We start from the raw sequence: 24,750 nt of genomic DNA on the forward strand, positions 1-24,750 counted from the left end.
TTGTTTTCCCCCCTTCCCTATCCAATTTCAAATAACCCGATACAAATATATCTGATATATCAGATAACAAAGTGAGATACTGTAACAATATGAGATAACCAAGGGACAGCAAAAGAGATGAGAGATAACATAGTACATTTGGGACAACAATCACTCATTATATGGCTTTTGTTTCTATATCCTAGAGATCCTTTCATTTAGCGTCCTACTATATGGCCTTTTGTATCAAGGTTTTGATCTATTGCAAATCTCTGCTAGGAGAGCCCAAGGTTTCTACTGATTATGATAAATGAGGGAAAACATTGAGCCTAAGTTCCTTTGAGTCTGGCTTACTTCACTTAATATGATTTTTTCTAAGTCTTTCCATTTCCTAACAAATGGGGCAATGTCATTCTTTCTGACAGCAGCATAGAATTCCATTGTGTACAAATACCACATCTTGTTGATCCACTCATCAACTGAGGGACATCTGGGTTGGTTCCATATCTTTGCTATGGTAAATAGTGCTGCAATGAACATTGTTGTGCTAGTGGATTTAGTATGTCCTTGTTTCTGGACAATTGGGTAAATGCCAAGTAGTGGAATTGCTGGGTCATAGGGGAGTTCTATGTTTAATCTTTTGAGGAACTGCCATACTGCTTTCCATAGTGGTTGAACGAGTTTGTACTCCCACCAACAGTGTAGTAGTGATCCCTCCTGGCCACATCCCCTCCAGCATCTGTTGTTATTCGTTTTCTTGATCCTGGCCATTCTAACTGGAGTGAGGTGGAATCTTAGAGTTGTTTTGATTTGCATTTCTTTCATGACCAGAGATGTTGAGCATTTCTTCATGTGTCTATAGGCCATTCTTATTTCTTCTTCAGAGAAGACTCTCTTTAAGTCTTTGGCCCATCTTTTAATGGGATGGTTGTTTCTTTGGAGATTATTTTTGGAGTGATTCAATTTTTTGAGTTGTTGATATATTTTAGACATGAGGCCTTTGTCTGTTGTATGGTTGGTGAAGATCTTCTCCCATTCTGTAGGCTTCCTTATTAATTTACTAGCTATGTCCTTTGCCTTACAAAAGCCCTGCAGTTTAATGCAGTCCCACTTATCCAGCCTTTCTCTGATTTGTTGTGATTCTTGGTCCTTATTAAGAAAGTTTCAACCTGTGCCAAGGAGGCCTAGTGTATCTCCTATTCCTTCTTGTAAAGTTTTCAGAGTGTCGGCTTTTACCTCCAGGTCTTTGATCCATTTGGAGTTAATTCTAGTACAGTGTGACAAAGAAGGATCCAACTTTAGTTTTCTGCCTGTGCTTAACCAGTTCTGCCAGCACCACTTGTTGAAGAGGCTGTCTTTCTTCCATTCTATTTTTTTGGCTCCCTTGTCAAAGATTAGGTGGCCATAGGTCTGTGGTTTAATATCTGTGTCTTCAGTTCTATTCCATTGGTCTTCAGGCCTGTTCTTGTGCCAGTACCAAGCTGTTTTGAGAATTATAGCTTTGCAATAGAGTCTGAAGTTTGGTATTGAAATTCCTCCTGTGCTCTTCTTTCTGCTAAGAATTGTTTTTGCTCTGCAGGGTCTTTTATTATTCCATATGAAATTTTGGATTGCCTCTTCTATTTCTTTAAAGAATGACATTGAGATATTGATGGGTATTGCATTGAATTTGTAGATAGCCCTTGGCAAGATTGTCATTTTCACAATGTTGATTCTTCCAATCCAGGAGCATGGGAGCTTTTTCCATTTCCTTAGTTCTGCTTTAATTTCCTTTTTCAGGTTTTTAAAGTTTTCATCAAAAAGGTCCTTTACATTCTTAGTTAAGGTAACTCCTAGGTACTTTATTTTCTTTGAAGCTATTGCAAAAGGAGTTGCTTTCCTGATTGTTGCCTCATTCCTCTCACTGTTAGCATAGAGGAAGGCAGTTGATTTTTGAGGGTTAATTTTATACCCTGCTACCCTTCCAAAGTTTTGAATCAGCTCAAGGCACTTGGGAGTAGAGTCTATAGGATTCTTTAAATACAGGATCATGTCATCTGCAAAGAGGGAAAGTTTTACTTCCTCTTTCCCTATTTGGATCCCCTTTATGCTTGCTTCTTGCCTTATTGTACTGCCCAGCCCATCATTCTTATTCCAGCTAACTGAAGCAACTGGGGACAGTGGGAGCCCACCCCCTCAGGCTATGAGTGTTCCCTGTTGGCACATTTCCTCACCTCTGTCTATATATCATTCACTGCCCCCCCCCACATGTTATTGCCCTGACTCTCAGCAGCATTTCCTTTGTCCTTGGCCCCTGGTCCCCGTTCCCTTCCCTTGCATCCTTTCCACCCCCTACAGGCCTTTATCTTGTGCAGGCAGCAGTATGTTCTCCCTCCTTCCCCCAATAAACAACTTTCTGCCTGAACCATGTAGTGGTCTTTTGTTGGTTGAACTTAACAAGAGATTGTCAAGGCCTTGAGCTCAAGCCCAAGAACCAGCCCACAGAACAAAACAAAAAACTCTTTTGAGCCAGGCGTGGTGGCTCACACCTGTGATCCTAGCTGCTCAGGAGGCTGAGATCTGAGGATCAAGGTTCAAAGCCAGCCAAGCATGAAAGGACCTAAGACTCTTTCTCCAATTAACCTCTAGAAAACGGGGAAGCCGGGCTTGGCTCTGGTGTAGGGTGGTAGCCTTAAGCTGAAGAGCTCAGGGACAGCACCCAGGCCCAGAGTTCAAGTCCCATAACCGACAAAAAAAAAAAAACCCAAAACAAAAAACTACCTCTTTTGTAGTTAAAAACAAACAAAAAACTTCGCTTGTCATTTACATCCATGAAAGAGTTCCGTCAGCAAATAGAATGGTATTCTTATGAACTATTAAGGTCTAAGATATTTTCACTTCATATCTACTTTTTAAATAAATAGAAGATAAGCATTCTTAACGATTCTTTTTAATTTGTTGATCCTTATTTCTTAATCCATAAAAGATCATCTCTTCCTATCTCCTTGCTGGACAGCCTACAAAACTGAGATCTTATCTCAGTGATGAACTCTCCACAGTGAATGGAACCAGGGAATGGAAGCTCTAAGCCAGGGAAAGCAGCAGTCTGTCCCAGCCCAAGCTCCTCCCCTCCTTCCATGCTGCTCCTCACTCCTCCTTGGGGATACTGCTTCTTTTCTGGAACACAAAACCCGCAGATTGGTTTTAACCGGATGCAGGAAACCCCAGTGTGCCCAGCTTTATCTCCTATTGAAGGCTGTGTCCAAGAGGGCTGCCCTCATATTCTTAAATTGAAGGGATTGGAGGGGCCCTGTCCCTAGGCCCCGCCCACAGTCCTCGGAGGTGTAATGTGCATGCGCAGCAGCCACCAGCTTCCCTGCATACTGGGGGTTTCACTTTTGCTGGTAGAAATCCTTTCCTCCGCGTGCCTGGTCTCCTTCAGTTTCTTGTTTGCGATTTCAGGAATCTTGAGCTCTTTCACCTCCGAGACCACCCAAAGCCCACATCAAGACTTGCACAAGGCCCTAGGTCTGAGGTCAGTGCTGTGAGCTTTATGCACCCGCTCACACTATTCTTTTGGAAGCTTGTCATTGACATTAACAGGAAGTTTCAGTGTCATTTGGGGGAGACTGGACTGGTGATAGTGTCAGTGATGCGGGTGAGGATTTGTGAAGTTTCCCTCTACAAAGGCGGGGGATGGATTTCCTCACTCAGAGTCCTTGACTCCAGTCACAGATGAAGAATTTCTGGATAAGTAACAGTGATAAGAAAAAGCTCAATAAAGTAAAGCTTTATTGAGGAAGTAAGTGTTGGATTGTAAAGAGGACTCAAATTCTAAATTCCAGTACCAGCATATCCTTTTTTTGGATAGATACTCAGTCTTTTTTATTTCCAATGTATATGTCTATCAGCAAGTCATCATGTTCTCTAAATATCTGCAGGCTTGTCCGTCAAACTTATGAAACTGGAAAATATGTAAAACATAAAGTTAGGGGGAAAGATTCATGCTAAAATATTTAGATATAGAAAACTCCTAGCCAGTTAGATATCGCCACTTAGATATAGAAGACTCAAACTGGACAAATGTCAATCAAGAGAACGGATATGAAATGATCATATGGTACAATTATTCTCATGTATAGAAAGAATTGAACTATTGGCATGCAAAGCAGCATGGAACAACTTCAAACCATTCTTTTGATGAGGTCAGGTAACAATGACTTCCTTTGCCCTAACTCTCCAAGTAGATCCTGAGTTTTACAGTGGGCTTGCATGTGGAGTATAAGGCCAGGAAGAAGGGAGTAGGGAAAAAAAAGGTAAAAAGCACTAACACACTTGAAAATGATTAATGTGCTTTTATTCCCTATATCATTGTTTTTATATTAATCATTAATTCTGTTGTTATGTTATGTATAATGAGACGAAGATCCCAGTGTTTTAAATGAGGAAAATCCTTGAATACATTATAGATAACCAAAGATATATATTCAATAAGTTAATAAAATGAAATTTAAAATTTTTAGTTGTTTGTCATAAAGAAAACCTAAGTAAAAGCCTAAAGACACTAATTATACAAACTGTAATGGAAAGTTAAAACAATTGCCAGCACAAGTGTTAATGGGGTGTGGAAAACTAGAACTCACACATTTCTGGTAGGAATGCAAAATATTACAATCACTCTCAAAAACTGTTAGGTAGTTTCGTACAAAGTTAAAACTGTACCTTCCCAGTGGTGTACATATTCTAAATAATTACTTTCAAGAAATGGAATCGTGAATCCATACTAAAGCATATAAATGACTTTTGTTTTGCTACTAATAATGAGAAATTGGAAGTGATATAAATATACATGATTATGCACACAAATCAGGACATATTCATACAGTGAGGTTTGCTTCACATTAAAAATGAACTAACAAAATACCAGTACACCCAACATATCCTTTTACCCACTGCTTTCCAAATAACATGTAGAGAAAGATTCAGAAATGCTGGCAATGTTTAGGACGAGCTATAATGGAACATAGAATTAGAGAGGTAAAGTAATTTTAATTGTGTGTAATTCTTCTTTATACGTCTTATAATCAGTGCAATGAAATATAAAATATAAATTTAAATAATTCTTCAGATAAGCTGCATTTAATATAATCTTAGTAAAACTGTAATGATAGGTAATCAAAAATGAGTTCTAATAATATCTTTCTTGTCCTTTAACTGCATCCTAAAGTAGCAGGCAAAGTAAAATAATACTTAACCCATTTAACATATAAATGCACGGTACTTCAGTCTCAGATCATTGCACAAATAAATATAAAAGGGATATTGCATCAACTTTTGCAGTCTTGAAGTCACAAAGTTCTGTTTACTCTTTGGTAGATTATTCATACTATGTATGTACCTTGAACTGCAGTGCTGTACTATAACTTCTTGTTTGAAGTTTAAAATCCAGAGAAGAATAAGAAAAAGCAGCAGAAAAAAATAAAATCCCATTCCCCCAGGATGTGTTTGAAATGGACTTCAGTTGTTCTTCTGGTACAACTAATGTGCTTTCTCACTCCTGGAAACTGTGGGAAACTGCTGATGTTGCCCATGGAATACAGCCATTGGATCAATGTCAAAATAATCCTGGAAGAGCTTGTGCAGAGAGGTCATGAGGTAACTGTCTTAGCATCATCTGCTTCCATTCATGTGAATTCTGGCGAATCATCTACTATTAAATTTGAGGGTTATTTCACATCTTTGGATAAAAGTGACTTCGAAAATGTTTTCAAATATTGGATCAATGAATGGACATATGAACTTCCAAAATATTCATTTTGGAAAGCCTATTCAGAAATGCAAAACACATTCATGCATTTTTCGGATGTGCATGAAATGCTCTGCAAAGATGTAGTATTCAACAAAAAACTTATGGCAAAGCTACAAGAGTCAAAATTTGATGTCCTCCTAGCAGACCCTGTGGTTCCCTGTGGAGAGCTGCTGGCTGAGCTACTGAAAATTCCTTTCATGTACACTCTTCACTTCTTTCCTGGCTACACATATGAGAAGTACTGTGGAGGGATTCCAGTCCCTCCTTCCTACGTTCCTGTTCCTATATCAGGACTCACTGATCGAATGACATTCATGGAGAGGGTTAAAAATATGGTGCTTGTGATGTTTTTTGACTTTGGAGTAGAAATATTTAATGAGAAGAAGTGGAATCAGTTTTATAGTGAAGTCCTAGGTAAGTGACATTGTTAACAGTTACTTTGAAATCCAAACTTTTCTGTCCCATTGTCTGAGTTTGTGTAATAAAAGGAGAAGTGCGATGTTGTATTTGCAGTGGCTAAGGAATTCTTGTACACAGTTTCTTTGGCTTTACGAAGCCGATTAAAAGACGGTGTGAAACGAAAAAAAATAAAAAATAAAAAAAATAAAAGGAGAAGTGTAATAAAATCAGAAGATGGATAGAATGTGATGATATAAGAATGGAAAATGAGGGGCCGGGAGTTTGGCCTAGTGGTTAAAGTGCTTGCCTAGCATGCACAAAGACCCGGGTTCGATTCCTTGGTACCACATACATAGACAAAAACCGGAAATGGTGCTGAGGCTCAAGTGGTAGAGTGCTAGCCTTGAGAAAGTCCAAGGACAGTGCTCAGACCCTGAGCTCAAGCCCAGGACTGGCAAAAAAAAAAAAAAGAAAAAAAAAAAAAGAAAAAATGGAAAATGACTCATTCATTTCGGAAGGGCCAGTTAGAATCCTGTGGCTGTCCCTGTTCAAAATACTATAGGGTATATTCAACTTAAAAAACAAAACCATGGGCCGGGAGTTTGGCCTAGTGGTTAAAGTGCTTGCCTAGCATGCATGAAGACCCGGGTTCGATTCCTTGGTACCACATACATAGAAAAAAAAGCCAGAAGTGGTGCTGAGGCTCAAGTGGTAGAGCGCTAGCCTTGAGAAAGTCCAAGGACAATGCTCAGGCCCTGAGCTCAAGCCCAGGACTGGCAAAAAAAAAAAAAAAGCCATTATTCTCTTTCTCAGAGAAATTGCTTGCATACTTACCTTTCTTTCATGTTAAAGAACTGTAATGAAAATTTTCAGTAAATGTCATACCATCCATCAAAATATTTGTATATAAGAGAAATCCTTTGCAATTATTTTTTCAATATCTAAACTATGACTTTCAAGCTTATATGTTTGTGTGTATATGTGTGTAGTGTATGTATACAGATTTTTGCATATGTGTTTGCGTGCGTGCATGTGTGTGCGTGTGTGTGTGTGTGTGTGTGTGTGTGTGTGTAGGCAGTTAATCTTATCCATCACTTAGTAGGAATGAAGTCACTAGGAATTTAGTTGTATAATTTGAAAGCTCACAGGTTTGCTTGGAAAACTCAACACAAGAAAATGCCTGGCTAACCGGTAAAAACTACAGCAAATTATTCTAGGAAAGCTGTATCTGATACTGTAGTAGTAGTATTAAATGAGTCTAGTGATAAAAATGGTTTTATGATGTTCATTGTAGCACTATTTACCATAGCAAAGATATGGAACCAACCTAGATGCCCCTCAGTAGATGACTGGATCAAGAAGATGTAGTACTTATACACAAGGGAATTCTATGCTGCCATCAGAACAAACAACATACCCCATTTGTAAAGAAATGAAAAGACTTGAAAAAAATAATATTGAGTGAAGTAAGTCAGACTCAAAGGAACATAGGCTCAATGGTTTCCCTCATTTATAAGAATTAGTACAAATCTTGGACTCTCCTAGCAAAGGATTACCGTAGCTCAAAACCTAGACACATAAGACCATATAGGATGAGGCTAAATAAAAGGACCTCCAGGATATGGAAACAAGAGAGAGCCATGTAATGTGCGATTGTTGTTCTTAATATACTGTTATTTCTCATCTCTTTTGTTGTCCCTTGGCTATTCCCATATTGTTACAGTATCTTGCCTTGTTATCTGGTATATTGTATGTAAGATTATTTGTTTATTTGAAATAGGAAAGGGGAGGGGGGAAAATAAGATGAAGGGAGGGGGTAGGGGGAGAGAGATGGGAACAAAAACTTGAGAAGGGATATCAGTGTGTGTGAAGTAATGTACCTTCTATCTGGCGAATATAATTATAACCCTTCTATTAATTACAATAATAAATAACAAATAAATAAATGGTTTTAAATTAATATTTGCTACTTTCATAGCTTTGAGATAATACCATTTACATAATATAATATATGTATACATTTATCTTTAATCAAAACAAAATGTACATCTTGCTTACATTATTCCAAATAAATTCAGGAAATCACATACCATAAATTTCCCCATTAACTTGCCTGTTATATTTTGTTTTGTATTCAGAGAGACCCACTACAATATTTGAAGCAATGAGTAAAGCTGATATATGGCTCATTAGAACCTACTGGGATATTGAATTCCCTCGCCCACTCTTACCAAATTTTGAATTTATTGGAGGATTCCACTGCAAACCTGCCAAACCTCTGCCTAAGGTAAACCTGTTCCCATCTACCTTACTGGTGTGCACTGCATATCTGTTGGAAATGACTCTCCCTTCCTTATTCGAGGTCTCTCTACAAATGAAAGAGATAAGAATTGTGATAAAATATCCTGTTGCATATAGACTTGCATTTTTATCCTATCACAGCTTTGTTTCATTGCCACCAAGAAAGTAGGGCAACTAGATTCCTTTGAGGCTGTGATCTGTAAATGTAAGCTCTCTTTATGGAATTTTTAAGAAAGAATAAATCATTCATTCAAAGAATATTTATAAAGTGGCTACAACATGTTAAAGTAAATGCTGAATATGTTGAGTAAAAATGGAGACATGACTCAACAACTCCTACTTCATTTAAGAACTTTATGTATATACACCCATTCACTTCATTTAAGAACTTTATAAAGTATAAAGTAATTATATGGAAGTGTTACTTTAAGGAAATACATCAATATTAAGGAAAGGTAAAGGAGACATTAAGACAACATCTTAGACTTGTTCATAAATTGAGATCTTAACTAATTGATGTGCCAAAATAGGTGAAAGGATCAGGCGGGAGAAAGAAAACAGAATCATAAAGATAATTCTGAGGAACTCCAAGCTTAGATTAGCAGGAAGAAATAAATGAACCAGGCACTGGTGGCTCATCCTTGTAATCCTAGTACTCAGGAGGCAGAGATATGAGGATCATGGTAGAAAACCACCTTGGGCAGAAAAGTCCCTGTGAGACTCCTATTTCCAATTAATCACTCAAAAACCAGAAGTGGTGCTGTGGGTCGAAGCAGGACAGTATTAACCTTTAACAAAAGAGCTCTAGGATAGTGCCCAGGCCTTGCATTCAAACCCTATGACCAACAACAACAACAAAAAAAAAAAATGCAGAAGATTCTAAAGAGATAAGGAGGAGCCAGAGTACTATTATAAGTTTGAAACATTTATTGATGTAAGTCAGGCAGTGGTGGCATACCTCTAATCCTAGTTACTCAGGAGACTGAAATGTGAGGTTGTAGTTCAAAGCCAGCCTATGCAGGAAAGTCTGTGTGACTCTTACAGCCAATTAACCACCCAAAGGACAGAAATGGAAGTGTGACTCAAGTGCTAGAGCACTAGCCTTGAACAGAAAAGCTCAGAGATGGTGCCCCTGGCCTTGATTTCAAACACCAGGACCACCATCAAAAAAAGAAAGTGTCTAGTATGGAAGCAGTCTCCAGTGGTAGAGTGAAGCACAAATGTGAGTTCAAATTCTGGTAATACACACAAAGATGTTAAGCATGAAAAGACATGAGAAATTTTTTTAAGAATACCTCAAAATATATTTACCATGTTAGATTGCAGGAGCAGAAGATGATTAAAATGGAAAACAGCTAATGGCAAGAATGAAGGCAGCAAGTGATGGAAAGTAGAACAGAAAGTTCATAGAGATTATGTCGACTCATCTGTTACTAGTCCAATCTCATGTTGGGTTATGTAGAAAATAATAACTAACACACAACTGTAGAATTATTTAGAGAGATATGTAATTATGGATGCTTTTGTTTGTGTTGCAAATTGTCTGATTAATGACTAAAATTTACTGTGTACGGTGTTTACCCATACCTTTTACAGTGGAAGGAATGTTTCAAAAGAGTCAACTTAAGTTTCTTTTTTTTTTTTTTTTTTTTTGCCAGTCCTGGGCTTGAGCTCAGGGCCTGAGCACTGTCCTTGGACTTTCTCAAGGCTAGAGCTCTACCACTTGAGCCTCAGCACCACTTCCAGCTTTTTTTTTTTTGTATGTATGTGGTACCAAGGAATCGAACCCAGGTCTTCATGCATGCTAGGCAAGCACTTTAACCACTAGGCCAAACTCCCGGCCCTCAACTTAAGTTTCTTATTTAGCATTTTCTGTTACACTGAATATTTCTGTGCTGAAGAATTCAAATTATGTTTGAGCTCACAGAGAGAAGAAAGTCACAATATTACTGAAAAGAATCTATCAATGATTTTAGCAGACCCAGAGCTGGCATGGCATTCCCTTCTATGACAAATGTTAATAATTTCCTAATTCGTTGGGCCTCATACTTTAGCAAGGATTCCATTTTTAATTGGAACTAGTCGTCTAAGTGATGAATGATGTATTCTCAAGGGAAGTCTGAGAAACAAATATTCTGCAGATTCATGTAAAAAAGAATATGTGACTTTTACTCAAACTCCAAAAAAATTACTAACATTTTATTATAACTTTTCACAGGCTTGTTAGTTTAAAATGTAATCTTTAACAAATTATAAAATGACATGTACAGTATTTTCTGATAACTCATTGTTTCCTTGCTTTTACTTTAGCGTTTAAATTATGCCTTACTTGAGATCCAAGGATATTGCACCTTAAAATGTGACGGATTATTTTCCTTAGCAGAGTGGTATTTCTTCCAAATACTAATCACACAGAATGCTTCATTGATATTCCCATGGTAATTTGGGTTTCAGAACAATAGCAGCCTGAGAGAAGAGATGCAGAGAAAATACATGCTGCATATGTACTATAGACATGTATGTTCTTGCCACTGGTTTCTGAAAATAGCCTTTTAATTTTAATTACTAAAGAGTTTGATCAGCAAATAACATATTTTATAAAGTGGCACACAAGATCTGGTAGTTTAAATTGGCATTCTACTTTTTTAAGAAATGAGCAGAAAGCAAGCATTTTTGTGTAGTATCATTTCCATTATGATCCTAACATATGAATAATGTCCAAGTTAACATGCCAGTGGAGTTAACATGCAAGAGGAATAAGCAAGTCAAGCATGAGTCAAGGCCCCACATGATAATTCTGGTACTTCAAAACAATGGTAATATAGCTCCATTTATATTATTTGTTTCCTTTCAAATAAAATGAGCTATTTAAACTTTTTTATATGCCAACAGTGAGAAGAGTGAGGCTGAAATAAAAAAAGCAACTCCTTTTGTAATAGACTCAAAAAAAATAAACATAAACTATCTAGGAATTAGCCTAAGATGTGAAAGATCACTGTGATGAAAATTTTAAAAAAAACTGAAAAAAGAAATTAAAGCAGACTTAGAAATGGAAAAAACCTCCCATGTTCCTGGATTGCTCAAAGCTATCTACAAAGTCAATGCAATACCCATCAAAACCCAACAAAATTCTTCAATGGTATAGAAGAAGCAATCCAAAAATTCATATGGAATAATCAACCCTTAACATCAAAAATGATCCTTAGCAGGAAGAACAATGGCAAGCTTCAAACAAAGCTATAGTAATAAAAACAGCTTGATACTGACACAAGAATAGGCCTGACATGTCTGCTATATGCTGACTAAACTCGAGGGTAGAATTGTTGATTCATATGATAACTCTGTTTTTAATCTTTTTAATGTTTGAGAAATCTCCATACTGTTTTCCCTAAAGGCATTTGAATCTTCACCAAGAGTTCTCTTCCCTCCATTTCACTTGCTAGTACTTGTTATCTGTATCATTTTAATAAAAGCCATCCTTACTGATATAAAAAAAAAGAATAGGCCTGAGGACAAATGGAATAGATGACCCAGAAATGAGCCTACAAACATATGGCTACCTAATTTTTGATAAGGGAGCCAAAATCACAGGATGGAAGACAGACAACCTCCTCAACAAATGGTGCTGGTTGAACTGGCAATGCATATGTATAAAACTGAATACAACAACAAATCAAAGAAAGACTGGGTAAATGAGATTGCATCATACTGAACAGTTTTGCATATCAAAGGCCATAGCTAGCTAGCTAAATAGATTGCCCACAGATTAGGAGAACATCTTTTACTGGCTATGTATCAGACAAGGGCTTCATACCTAAAATATTTCTGGAGCTCAAAAAATTTAACCCCCCCAAAAACAAGCCTTCAAAGAAACATAACCCCATAAATCAGTAGACTAAAGACTTAAAGAGATTCTTCTGTAAGAAGAAGAATGGCTGATTAATGCATAAAGAAATGTTCAATATCTCTGGCCTTAAGAGAAATGCAAATAAAAACATTGAGATTACTCCTCACCTTAGGTAGAGTGGCCAATATCAAGAAAAAGAAAAACAGGTACTTCTGGGGATGTACCTAAAAGGGATCACTACTACACTGTTGGTAGGAATGTGAACTGGTTCAACCACTCTGGAAAGCAGTATGGAAATTCCTCGAAAGAGTACACATACAGTTCCACTATGACCCAGAAATCCGACTCCTGGGCAGCTACCCAAATATCCAGAAACAAGGACATACTAAACCTACCAGCACAATCGTGTTCATTGCAGGATTATTTACCATAGCTAAGATATAAAATCAATCATGATATATCTCAGTAGATGAATGGATCAAGAAAATGTGGTATATAGCCACAATGGAATCTTGTGCCTCCACCAGAAATAATATCATTGCCCATTCTTAAGGAAATGGAAATATTTGGAAAAAATTACATTAAGCTAAGAAAGATAGACCCAAAGAAACATAAACTACATGGTTTCCCTCATTTGCAATAACTAGAATATGTATAAAATGTTCTTAGCAGAGGGTTTCAATGGCTTAATAAGTAATCTGGATATGACCATATAAAATGATGCTTATTGAAATGACCTCCAAGAAATGGAAGGAAGAAGTTTTTGGTTTTATTTTGTTTTTTAATTGTACTGTTGGCAGTTATTTCTCTTTTCTTTCCTTCTTTTCTCCCTTTTGCTTATTTTCTGATGTCACTGTTTTGTTGTTTTTTTTTTAATTTTGTATCCATACCCATTATCTTGTATATAAGTTGATCTGATTTGGGGAAGAGAAATCACAGAAATGGTGAGACAAAGGATGAGCCAATGCAACAGTAACTGTTAGTAGACATTATGTTGGAAATGAACTTTACAACTTGAGGGTGAGGGGAGGAGAGTGAAGGAGGAAGTAGGAGAAAATGAGGGAGGAGGTAACATTGTTCAAAAAGAAACATACTCTGGACAGGAGTTAGGCCTAGTGGTAGAGTGCTGGCCTAGCATGCATGAAGTGGTGCTGTGGCTGAAGTGGTAGAGTGCTAGACTTGAGAAAGTCCATGGAAAATGCTCAAGTCCTGAATTCTAGCCCCAGAACAGGCAAAAAACAAAAGGAAGTAAGTGTACTTATTACCCTACTTATGTACTTGTAACACCTCTGTACATCATCTTCACAATAAAAATATGAGCTATTGAGTAATCAAAAATAGTCATTACTCTATTAATTCCTAATAATACTTGAATTTCCCTCAGGTTTGTATGAGTCTTTTCTAGTATGCTTACTGCGTTGTTCTTTTCTGAGGGAAAATCTTTCGCCGCAGGAAATGGAGGACTTTGTGCAGAGCTCTGGAGACGATGGTATTGTGGTGTTTTCTCTGGGGTCAATGGTCAGTAACATGACAGAAGAGAGGGCCAATGTGATTGCATCAGCACTGGCACAGATCCCACAAAAGGTGAGATTAAAGTCCTTTTTGGTGGACACCAGCATAGTGCGTTATTAAACTCCGAAAAAAGTTTAAGTCCAGAAACTTCTTGTACCAAAAGTAAATTGTTGGCTGGAAATATGATTGAAATGGTAGTGTACTTGTCTGGTAAATACAATGAGTTCAAATGCAGGGATAGCCTGCCCCCCACCCAAAAAAAACACACAAAACAGCAATAACCAGAAAAAATTACAATATCTAAATTCATCTTAGAAATCACTTTTAAAGATATAAGGGCCAAGGGCTGGGAGTTTGGCCTAGTGGTAGAGTGCTTGCCTAGCATTCACAAAGACCCGGGTTCATTCCTTGGTACCACATACATAGAAAAAAGCCAGAAATGGTGCTGAGGCTCAAGTGGTAGAGCGCTAACCTTGAGAAAAAAAAAAGAACCCAAGGACAGTGCTCAGGCCCTGAGTCCATCCCAGGCCTAGCAAAAAAAAAAAAAGGAATGGGGACCAAGAGTGTAGCCTAGTGGTAGAGTACTTGCCTAGCATGCAAAATTCTTGATATATATGATCTATATGTGTATGTACTGATATACACATATGTATATATAGCATGTTATCAGTAACCAATCAAATGTAAATTAGAAAGTGAGTCAGAAAATAATATTATGCAAATTGAAAAGAAGTTGAGTGTCTTCATGCAATTTCATCTTTTAAGATAAGCTAAGCTCTTTTTTACTTGCCCTCATTTTAGCCTATAGAAATTCAAAACAGCTTGGTACTGGCACAAGAACAGGCCTGAAAACCAATAGAATAGAACTGAGGACCCAGATATTAAACCACAGACTTATAGCCACCTAATCTTTGACAAGGGAGCCAAAAAAATAGAATGGAAGAAAGACAGCCTCTTCAACAAGTGGTGCTGGCAGAACTGGTTAAGCACAGGAAGAAAACTAAAGTTGGATCCTTCTTTGTCACCCTGCACTAGAATTAACTCCAAATGGATCAAAGACCTCAAGGTAAAAGCTGACACTCTGAAAACTTTACAAGAAGGAATAGGAGATACACTAGGCCTCCTTGGCACAAGTTGAAACTTTCTTAATAAGGACCAAAAATCCCAACAAATCAGAGAAAGGCTGGATAAGTGGGACTGCATTAAACTGCAGAACTTTTGTATGGCAAAGGACATAGCTAGTAAATTAATTAGGAAGCCTACAGAGTGGGAGAAGATCTTCACCAACCAAACAACGGACAAAGGCCTCATATCTAAAATATATCAACAGCTCAAAAAATTGAATCACTCCAAAAGTAATCTCCAAAGAAACAACCATCCCATTAAAAGATGGGCCAAAGACTTAAAGAGAGTCTTCTCTGAAGAAGAAACAAAAATGGCCTATAGACACATGAAGAAATGCTCAACATCTCTGGTCATAAAAGAAATGTAAATCAAAACAACTCTAAGATTCCACCTCACTCCAGTTAGAATGGCCAGGATCAGGAAAACTAATAACAACAGATGCTGAAGGGGATGTGGCCAGGAGGGATCACTACTACACTGTTGGTGGGAGTACAAACTCATTCAACCACTATGGAAAGCAGTATGGCAGTGCCTCAAAAGGCTAAACATAGAGATCCCCTATGACCTAGCAATTCCACTACTTAGTATTTGCCCAACCATCCAGAAACTAGGGCATACTAAATCCACTACCACAACAATGTTCATTGCAGCATTATTCACCATAGCAAAAATATGGAACCAACCTAGATGTCCCTCAGTTGATGAGTGGATCAACAAGATGTGGTATTTGTACACAATGGAATTCTATGCTGCTGTCAGAGAAAATGACATCGCCCCATTTGTTAGGAAATGGAAAGTCTTAGAAAAAATCATATTAAGTGAAGTAAGTCAGACTCAAAGGAACTTAGGCTCAATGGTTTCCCTCATTTGTCATAATCAGTAGAAACCTTGGGCTCTACTAGTAGAGATCTGCAATAGAGCAAAACCTTGATACATAAGGCCATATAGTATGAAGCTAATTGAAAAGATCTCCAGGATATTGAAACAAAAGCCATATAATGAATGATTGTTGTCCTTAATGTACTATGTTATCTCTCATCTCTTTTGCTGTCCCTTGGTTATCTCATATTGTTACAGTATCTCACTTTGTTATCTGATATATTGGATTTATTTGTATTTGGTTATTTGAAATTGGATAGGGAAGGGGGGAAAACCAAGACGGGGGGGAGGGAAGGGTAATGGGGACCAAGACATGTGAAAGGGTATCAATATATGTGAATTAATGCACGTTCTATCTGGCAAATATCATGTAACCCTTTTATTAATTACAATAAAAAATATATATAAAAAATAAAAAAAAATAAATGTCTACTTGAACATAAAAAAAAAGAAATTGAGTGAAATGTTCAAGAAACTACTAAAAGTAGACCAGAATTCAAGTAACACCATTTCCAGGTGCCTTCTTGGCAAAGCATATCAGAGAAAAGCAAAACACCTTGCAGGATGCTGGTAGCTCAGACCTATAATTCTAGCTGCTCAGGGGACTGAGATCTGAGGGTCAAGGTTCAAAGCCAGCTCTGGCACAAAAGTCTCTGAGACTCCAGTTAACAACTTGAAAACCAAAAGTGGTGCTGTGGCTCAAGTATAGCGTGCTAGCCTTGAACTAAAGAGCTCAGGGATAGCACCCCAACCCAGAATTGAGGCCTCATGACCACCACCAACAACAACAACAGCAAAGACAGAATATCCTTCCTGGTGGAAAAAACCCTGCCAATGTCTACAGCAAGAAACTATAAGAAAAAGGGCAGAGATGGCTTTTGTCCTTGATGTGGACCCTGTGCATTGTAATATATATGACAAATTCTTCTTCCAGCACATCAGACTAGTTTCCTTCTATTTGAGGAGGGAAAGAATATTGTAAAACAGAACCAGGAAGGTGCAATTGTAGCATAGGAAAGAATTCAGAAAACTGCAACACAGATATGACAACATGTAAAATAGTTTTATATATTTGTGTTATTTGTGCTATATATTACCTTTTAGTTCCCTGTCTGATATAGTCCTTCCCCTAATTTTTCCACAAACATAAAGGTTTTCTTTATTTCATATATTTTTATTGTAAATAATAGAAGGGTTTTCTTTTCTTTTTTTAACCATTTGTACAGAGTATACTCCTTATTAGTTAATTTTCCAGTATATGAATTGCTTGTTGGATTGAAATTCAGTGTCTTATCTTTTAGAAGCAGGTTTTGATCTATAGGACTTTCTTAAAATTATCAAATTTTGTACTTTTCAAGACTCAATATTATCCTCAAGTGGTGACAAATGAATAAAATTTATCATCACAATTTCCTTATTTTTCAACAGCTAAAATCTGAGAGGATACTGATTTAAAGCCAGACTGGCAAGAATAGTCCTTGAGACTCTTATTTCCAAATTAACCATATTATTGGGCCTGAGGTAGAACTGAAATAATAGAGCATCATCTTAACAAGCAACCTGAACCTGCTGAAGGCTCTGACTTAAACCACAATACCAGCAAAAAGGAAACACAAATCAAAGCCTAGCTATAAATTCTAAATTAGGGTTGAAAATTACCTTTCCAAATTTCTTGGTGGATAGTGTTTGTCATCTAAAACAAGTTATACTTGCTTCTGTGTTAGAATGAATGAGTCTGCTTTTTTGCATTTAGAAAAAAGCAAATTATAATGCATAACTTAAGGAACAACCCAAGAAGAAATGTAGTAAAGTAATAGTTTTAAATGACAGTTAACATAAATTCACAAATCAGGTATTGGTGGCTCACACCTGTAATCCTCTTTACTCAGGAGACTGAGATCTGAAGATCATGGTTTGAAACCAGCCTGGACAGGAACTTCCATGAGGCTCTTATCTCCAATTAATCACAGAAAAAGCCAGAAGTGGTGCTGTGACTTAAGTGGTAGAGAGCTAACCTTGAACAAAAAGAGCCCAGGGATTGTACCCAAGCCCCAGAGTCAATCCCAAAGATCACCCATTTTTTTTAATTAAAAAAAAGAAAAAACACACAATGTAAAATGAATGTATGGACAATTGTTTCTAATTTAGTACAGCTTTGTGTTAGAACCATAACTTACTTAAAATTTCATGGATGCTTGAATTTCTCTTTAACACATTTTTCTTAATTATTTTCTATGAATATTGTAACTCAATTTCAGTTAATTGATGATAAAGTATGAGAAATGTTTCCTTCAGACCTTTGGTAATATGCCTAACTTTAAAATATCCTATCAGGATTCCTTATCTGTTCATGTGGGAAATGCTTGACTTACAATTCAAACCTGCAGAATTCAATCAAGCTATAAGTTGACATTTGAGATAATAAATATTATTTTCACTACCTAACAGGTTCTATGGAGATACGAGGGCAAGAAACCAGATACGTTGGGATCCAACACTCGTCTGTACAAGTGGCTCCCCCAGAACGACCTTCTTGGTAAAATTCAAGGGAATAAACAGTGAAAATACAAAAAATAGCCAGTGAATTGAATATTTATTATTTCCAATCTCAAAAAGAACACCTAACTTGTCTTCATATTTTTTCTAATATTCAAGTGACTATATCAGTTGCAAAATTGTCTCTTTAGTGTACACACTCACTTCTTTCTGGGCAGAATCAAAGTGTCTTTAAATAAGATACAATTACTTCAGGTATCTTTCAGTCACTTTGTGGATTGTTTCTCCATTGTGCATTTCAGATATTTTCCTCATTTCCCTACTGCAGAAGGATTTTGAAGGTCAATGACATTCTCTCTAGTATTACTGGAGGTTCTGTATAATCCATGGAACTAAACCAACAAACTTTCTCATAAAGTGGTAATACATTTATCTATGAACTATGGCCTATATTCCTTGTGACTCTAGCCTGACACACATCATACTTCATGTTGCCCTACATATCAACCTCATTAACTTCATTATTTTTTGTGAGAACGAATTCAACTCATTACCTCAATTTTTAATATTGTGCCTGTTATGCTTTTGTTCTCCTTTTGTCAATCCTGTTTCATTTCAAGTGTGAAATCACATATTACCTCTGTGAGGCATTACCTTACATAGACCTCCATTATCTCTCCCATAGACCTAGAGGGCTGTTGCTCTGAGTTATACAAATTCAGTGGAGCTCTATGGCTGCACTATTTACTATCTAGGCAAAAGTAGCCCTTTTAAACCATTTGATTGCATTTTTCTCATCTCATTCCTGAAATTTTAAATGGATTATTTTGTGAAAATTTATCCAATTATAGGTCATCCCAAAACCAAGGCCTTTATCACACACGGTGGAACCAATGGTGTCTACGAGGCCATCTACCACGGGGTCCCAATGGTGGGCATTCCTTTGTTTGCCGATCAACCTCATAACATTGATCAAATGAAAGCCAAGGGAGCAGCTGTAGGATTGAACTTTATTACGTTATCAAGTAAAGATCTTCTCGATGCCTTGAAGACAGTCATTGATGACCCTGCGTGAGTATGACTACTTTTTCAATAGATCACATTATAGAAGAATTCTTATGGTCACTGAATGTGTTTCCTTTCTATTTGTAGGAGAATTTTATTGGAAAAAAATTTAACTAATGTATCTATGTGTGTGTCTGTGTATACATGTGTTTGTGTGCCTGTATGTATGTGTATGTCCTAGTCCTGGGCTTGAACCCTGGGCTGAAGCAAGCAACCACTTGAGCCACAAATCCTTATGATGCTTAATTGGAGAGAACTGTCTCACAGAATTTCCTGCCCAGGCTGGCTTTGAACCAAAGACCTCAGATCTCAATCTCCTAAATAACTAAGATAACAAGAGTAAACCACTGGCATCCAACTAGACCATTTCCTTTATCTGAAGAATCTGTATCAATTATATCTAGCTTTTTAGCTTTTAGTATGGGTTAGAACTAGCGCGCTTTTTTTGCCAGTCTTGGGCTTGAACTCAGGGCCTGGGCACTGTCCTTGGACACATCCCTAGCTAGCTATTATTTTTTTTGCCAGTCCTGGGCTTGGGCTCAGGGCCTGCGCACTGTGCTTGGGTTTTCTCAGGGCTTGAGCTCTACTACTTGAGCTACAGCACCACTTCTGGCTTTTTCTATGTATGTAGTACCAAGGAATCAAACCTAGGTCTTCGTGTGCCGGGGCCAGCCGGCAGCAAATCAGGGTTCGCAGATTGGGATTCCTGAAATAGGGGCAAGGACTAGGAAAAAATAGAAGAGAGACAAACAGATGGAGTTCGGGAGGACTACAGCCCAAGTCAGCAGTCCAAGAAGGCTGTGAGCTCCAGACTGCCGCCTAAGACTCTGTCTCGTTTATTTTAAGTTCCGACCTTAAATACTCTTCTTCAAACTAGGGAGTTGCCAGCGGCTACATTCATACAAAATAGTAAACAAGTCACATATAGGATAAATGAGAAAGGATTAACATTGCTTAAAGTTATCCTGATAAGAACTGATTGACTTTGCTTAAAGTTATCCTGATAAGAACTGATTGACATTGCTTAAAGTTATCCTGATCAGAGTTACTTCCTTGTGTATACAGTTGTGTAGGTCCAAGGTCAGGTCCAAGGTCATTGACCCCACAGTCGGTCCCCAACATTCGTGCATGCTAGGCGAGCACTCTACCACTAGGCCAAACTCTTGGCCGCCTATCTAGCTATTTTTAAAATGATCATAATTCTTTTATTTTTCTTTTCTTGTTTTTGATTATCAGGATAATGTATAGAGGGGTTATAGTTACATTTGCCAGGTAGTAGGCATTACTTCTCACACATTGATACCCCTTCTCAAGTTTTTGTCCCTATTTCCCTCCCAATCATCTAATTTCCTCCCTTCCCCTTCTTATTTTAAATAAAAAAATAAATGTATATACAATATACCGGGTAATAAAGTCAGATACAGTAACAATATGAGCTTAACCACAAGGGCAAGAAAAGAGAAGAAAAATAACAGTACATTAAGAACAACAATCACACAAGATAAAGCTTTTGTTTACATATCCTAGAGTTCCTTTCATTTAGTCTCATCCTATATGACATTATGTACCTAGGGTTTTTTGGGGGGAGGGGAGTGGGGGGGGTCATGGGGCTTGAACTCTGGTCTGGATGCTGTCCCTGGTCTCTTCAGTTCAAGGCCACCACCCTACCCCTGGGCCTGGGTGCTATCCCTGAGTTTTTCAGCTCAAGGCTACTATCCTACTTTCCGTTTTCTAGTGATTAATTGGAGATAAGAGTCTCTAGGTTTTGTATTCCCCGGGCTGGCTTTGAACCTTAATCCTCAGATTTCAGCCTCCTGAATAGCTAGGATTACAGGCGTGAGCCACCTCTGGCTTTATATCTAGGTTTTGATGTATTGTAATCCTCTGCTAGGAGAGTTCCAGATGTGTACTAATTATTACAAATGAGGGAAAACATGGAGCCTATGTTTCTTTGGGTCTGGCTTACTTCACTTAATATGATTTTTCCAGGTCTTTCCATTTCCTTATGGTTGGAGTGATGTCATTCTTTCTGATGGCAGCATAGAATTCCATTTTGTATAAATATCACATCTTCTCGATCCATTCATTGAGGGGCATCTGGGTTGGTTCCATATCTTTGCTATGGTAAACAATGCTGCAATGAACATCATTGTGCTAGTGGATTTAGTATGTCCCTCCAGTATCTGTCGTTATTAGATTTCCTGATAATGGTCATTCTAACTGGAGTGAGGTGAAATCTCAAAGTTGTTTTGATTTGCATTTCTTTATAACAGAGATGAATAAGATCACAATTCTCAAAATATAGCATAGGAAAAGAATGATGAAAGGTCAAGAGCATGGCCTACTGGTAGAGTGCTTACATAGCATGCATGAAGCTCTGGGTTACATTCCTCAGTAACACATACACAGAAAAAGTTGAAGTGGTGCTGTGGCTCAAGTGGTAGAGTGCCAGATTTGAGAAAGCTCAAGAACAGTGCGCAGGCCCTGCTGATTTCAAGCCCCAAGACTGACCAAAAAAAAAAAAAAATGAACATAGCCAGGCGTGGTGAGTCATACCTATAATCTTAGCTACTTACGAGGCTGACATCTGAGGATCAAGGCTCAAAGCCAGCCCAGGCACAAAAGGACCTGAGACTCTTATCTCCAATTAACCTCTAGAAAAATGGGAAGTGGGGCTTGGTTCAAGAGTAGGGCAGTAGCCTTGAGCTGAAGAGCTCAGGGGCAGCGCCCAGGCCGAGTTCAAGTCCCATGATCCACAAAAATAAATAAATAAATGAATGAATAGGCAGAGTGACAAGAGAAAACAAGCATTTTTGGCTATTTGTATTCATCTGATTCAAGATGAAAGTTGTTGGGTGTCTTATTTTCCTTTTTTTAATTAAAAATCATTATTTGATGTTTGAACAGACACATTAACAATGTGAGAGTGCAGACATATCTAAGGTAAATTATTGTTTTCCATTTTGCTACATTCTTATCTCTTGGGAATCCATCTCTTGGGAATCCTTGCTCAGTTTTGTTTTTATTTGTTTGTTTGTTTGTTTGTTTGGTGGGTCATGGAGCTTGAACTCTGGGCCTGGGCACTGTTCCTGAGCTCTTCAGCTCAAGGGTACCACCCTCCCCCTTGAGCCACAGCCCCACTTCCCGTTTCCTAGTGATACCTGGAGAGAAGAGTCTCACCTTCTTTAGTATACTGGCTGGCTTTGAAACTTGATCCTCAGATCTCAGCCCTCTAAGTAGCTAGGATTACAGGCATGAGCCACTGTGCTCACTCTTTTAATGTATTTTTAATTCTTATTGCTGCTATAGAGGAGGGTACAGATGGTTTGCAGGTATATAAATCAGATAATGAGTACATTTCTTTTGGGGAAATATCACCCCTTCTGTCACTCTTTCCCAGTTTTTCCTTCTCTTGCTCACCCACAAGTTATGAGTTCATTTTCAACACAGTGTCTAGTGAGTAGCGTAGCACTGCTGCACTTGTTTGCTCTATTCCCCTAAAACCCTCTCAAGAAACAAACAAAACCAAAGGAAAAGAAAGACGACAGCAAAGGAAAGACTAAACCTCCTGTTTTCATTTCCTGGAGTTCATTTCATTTTACATGATCATGATGCTCATAGACATTGCACCTCTTTTGTGTTCCTAAGAGTTCCTCTGCATTCCAAAGGAGACTTTGGTCTCACTGTGTGTGACTAGAGGTGCTGGGGTTTTTTTCCTAAGAAGAAATAGGTACCTTGAGAAAGTAATATAATTTGAGTAGTCCTGTTAAAATATTCTTGAGCCTAGGTAGAAAAGAAAGGACAAAATCATGGAAAGAGAGCATTGATAGAAGGCATTTCACTCACTAGAACATGATTCCCCTTCGAAAACTTGAAAACAAGCACCAAGAGTGTGGCCTACTGGTAGAGTACTTGCCCAGCATGCACGAAACCCTGGGTTCTATTCCTCAGTACTACATACACAGAAAAAGCTGGAAGTGGTGCTGTCACTTAAGTGGTAGAGTGCTAGCCTTGAGGCAACTCAAAGACAGTGCCCAGGTACTGAGTTCAAGCTCTAGAACTGGTGGAAAAAACAAAAAAAAAAAAAAAACTTGAAAGCAAGAGATTTCCAGTTGAATTTCTACTTACATTTCCTGGATGTAGACTCTCTCCCTATCATTTCCTCTCATGAAAAAAAAGAACAATAACTTTCCTTCATGACATTTTATTTCACTGTGCAAATATTCGTCAGAATAACCAATTAAGAAACATAGCAAATTGGCTAGCAAAAATAGCATACTAGGGTGGTATAGCCATAAGATTTAATTGAAACTATTTGCATGGCACTTTTTTTTTTGCCAGTCCTGGGCTTCAGCTCAGGGCATGAGTACTGTCCTTGGGCTTTCTCAAGACCAGAGCTCTACCACTTGAGCCACAGCACCACTTCTGACTTTTTTCTATGTATGTGGGACTGAGGAATAGAATCTGGGTCTTTGTGCATGCTAGGAAAGCACTCTACCACTAGGCCAAACTCCTGGCCCCTGCATGGCACTTTTAAAAAGTTTCCTTGGCTTAATATGTTTAGACAATTGCTTCTGTGTTTGTCTTTTAGCTATAAACAGAATGTAATGAGGTTGTCAAGAATTCACCACGATCAACCAGTGAAGCCTCTGGACCGAGCTGTCTTCTGGGTGGAGTTTGTCATGAGACACAAAGGAGCCAAACACCTTCGCCCGGCTGCCCACGACCTCAACTGGTTCCAGTACCACTCTCTGGATGTGATTGGCTTCCTGCTCGCCTGCGTGACAACTGTCATCTTCATCTTCACAAGATGTTGTCTCTTTTGTTACCGGAAGTTTACAAAAAGTGGAAGAAAGAAGAAAAGGGAGTAATTGTGTCTAGTCCTAAAGCTGGAAGTCCTGTTAATGCCAGCAAAAAGTTTTCCTTTCTAGACGTATTATGACAACTTACTTTGCAACCTCAAATGTTGTTTGCAATTATTCACTTTCTGTTTAAGACCTGAATATTTTAGTCCAACTGAGAAATGCTAGGAAAGCAAAAATTAGTCCAAATATACTTATTGTAAAATTTGTAGGTGAAAATCCTAAGTGGGTCCTCATAAAATACTGTAAGTACACTGAATTTTCCAAGTTAGTTTTTGCTTTTTGTGCCATTAATTGGGGCCTGGAAGCTGTCCCATAGCTTTTATGTCAAAGCTAGTGCTCTACCACTTGGGCCACAGCTCCACTTTTGACTTTTAGTGGTTAATTATACATAAGAATCTCCTTGGTTATTCTCATATTGTTACAGTATCTTACCTTGTTATCTGGTATATTGTATATATGTTTATTTCTTTGTTTGAAATAGGATAGGGAAGGGG

The 24,750-nt window shown here is 37.9% G+C and overlaps 1 protein-coding gene across 2 annotated transcripts; it reads left to right on the forward strand.

Annotated features, from left to right (window-relative positions):
* The first annotated feature begins 5,457 nt into the window (after positions 1 to 5,457).
* On the forward strand, positions 5,458 to 24,693 carry LOC150055671 (UDP-glucuronosyltransferase 2B31-like). Of its 2 annotated transcripts, none has more exons than XM_090343494.1 (6): positions 5,458 to 6,185; positions 8,309 to 8,453; positions 13,767 to 13,898; positions 18,279 to 18,366; positions 19,178 to 19,397; positions 23,983 to 24,693. In XM_090343494.1, exons 1-6 carry the CDS (start codon positions 5,458 to 5,460, stop codon positions 24,260 to 24,262), a joined length of 1,593 nt encoding a protein of 530 aa, XP_090199620.1. In that variant the 3' UTR covers positions 24,263 to 24,693. The 2 variants fall into 2 exon arrangements, with proteins under 2 accessions (XP_090199620.1, XP_090199621.1); XM_090343495.1 differs by having other exon boundaries at positions 5,458 to 5,933.
* The last annotated feature ends 57 nt before the right edge of the window (positions 24,694 to 24,750 follow it).

The sequence above is a fragment of the Megascapheus bottae genome, chromosome 13 (assembly GCF_031878675.1).
Source record: "Megascapheus bottae isolate mThoBot1 chromosome 13, mThoBot2.hap1, whole genome shotgun sequence".
NCBI classification, from domain to species: domain Eukaryota; kingdom Metazoa; phylum Chordata; class Mammalia; order Rodentia; family Geomyidae; genus Megascapheus; species Megascapheus bottae.

Bases quoted from the DNA above. Each gene is read 5' to 3' on its own strand.
- LOC150055671 (XM_090343494.1), top strand. From the start codon at position 5,458: ATGTGTTTGAAATGGACTTCAGTTGTTCTTCTGGTACAACTAATGTGC. The intron at 18,367-19,177 runs GTAAAATTCAAG...ATCCAATTATAG, and splicing joins CCCCCAGAACGACCTTCTTG to GTCATCCCAAAACCAAGGCC. The intron at 19,398-23,982 runs GTGAGTATGACT...TTTGTCTTTTAG, and splicing joins ACAGTCATTGATGACCCTGC to CTATAAACAGAATGTAATGA.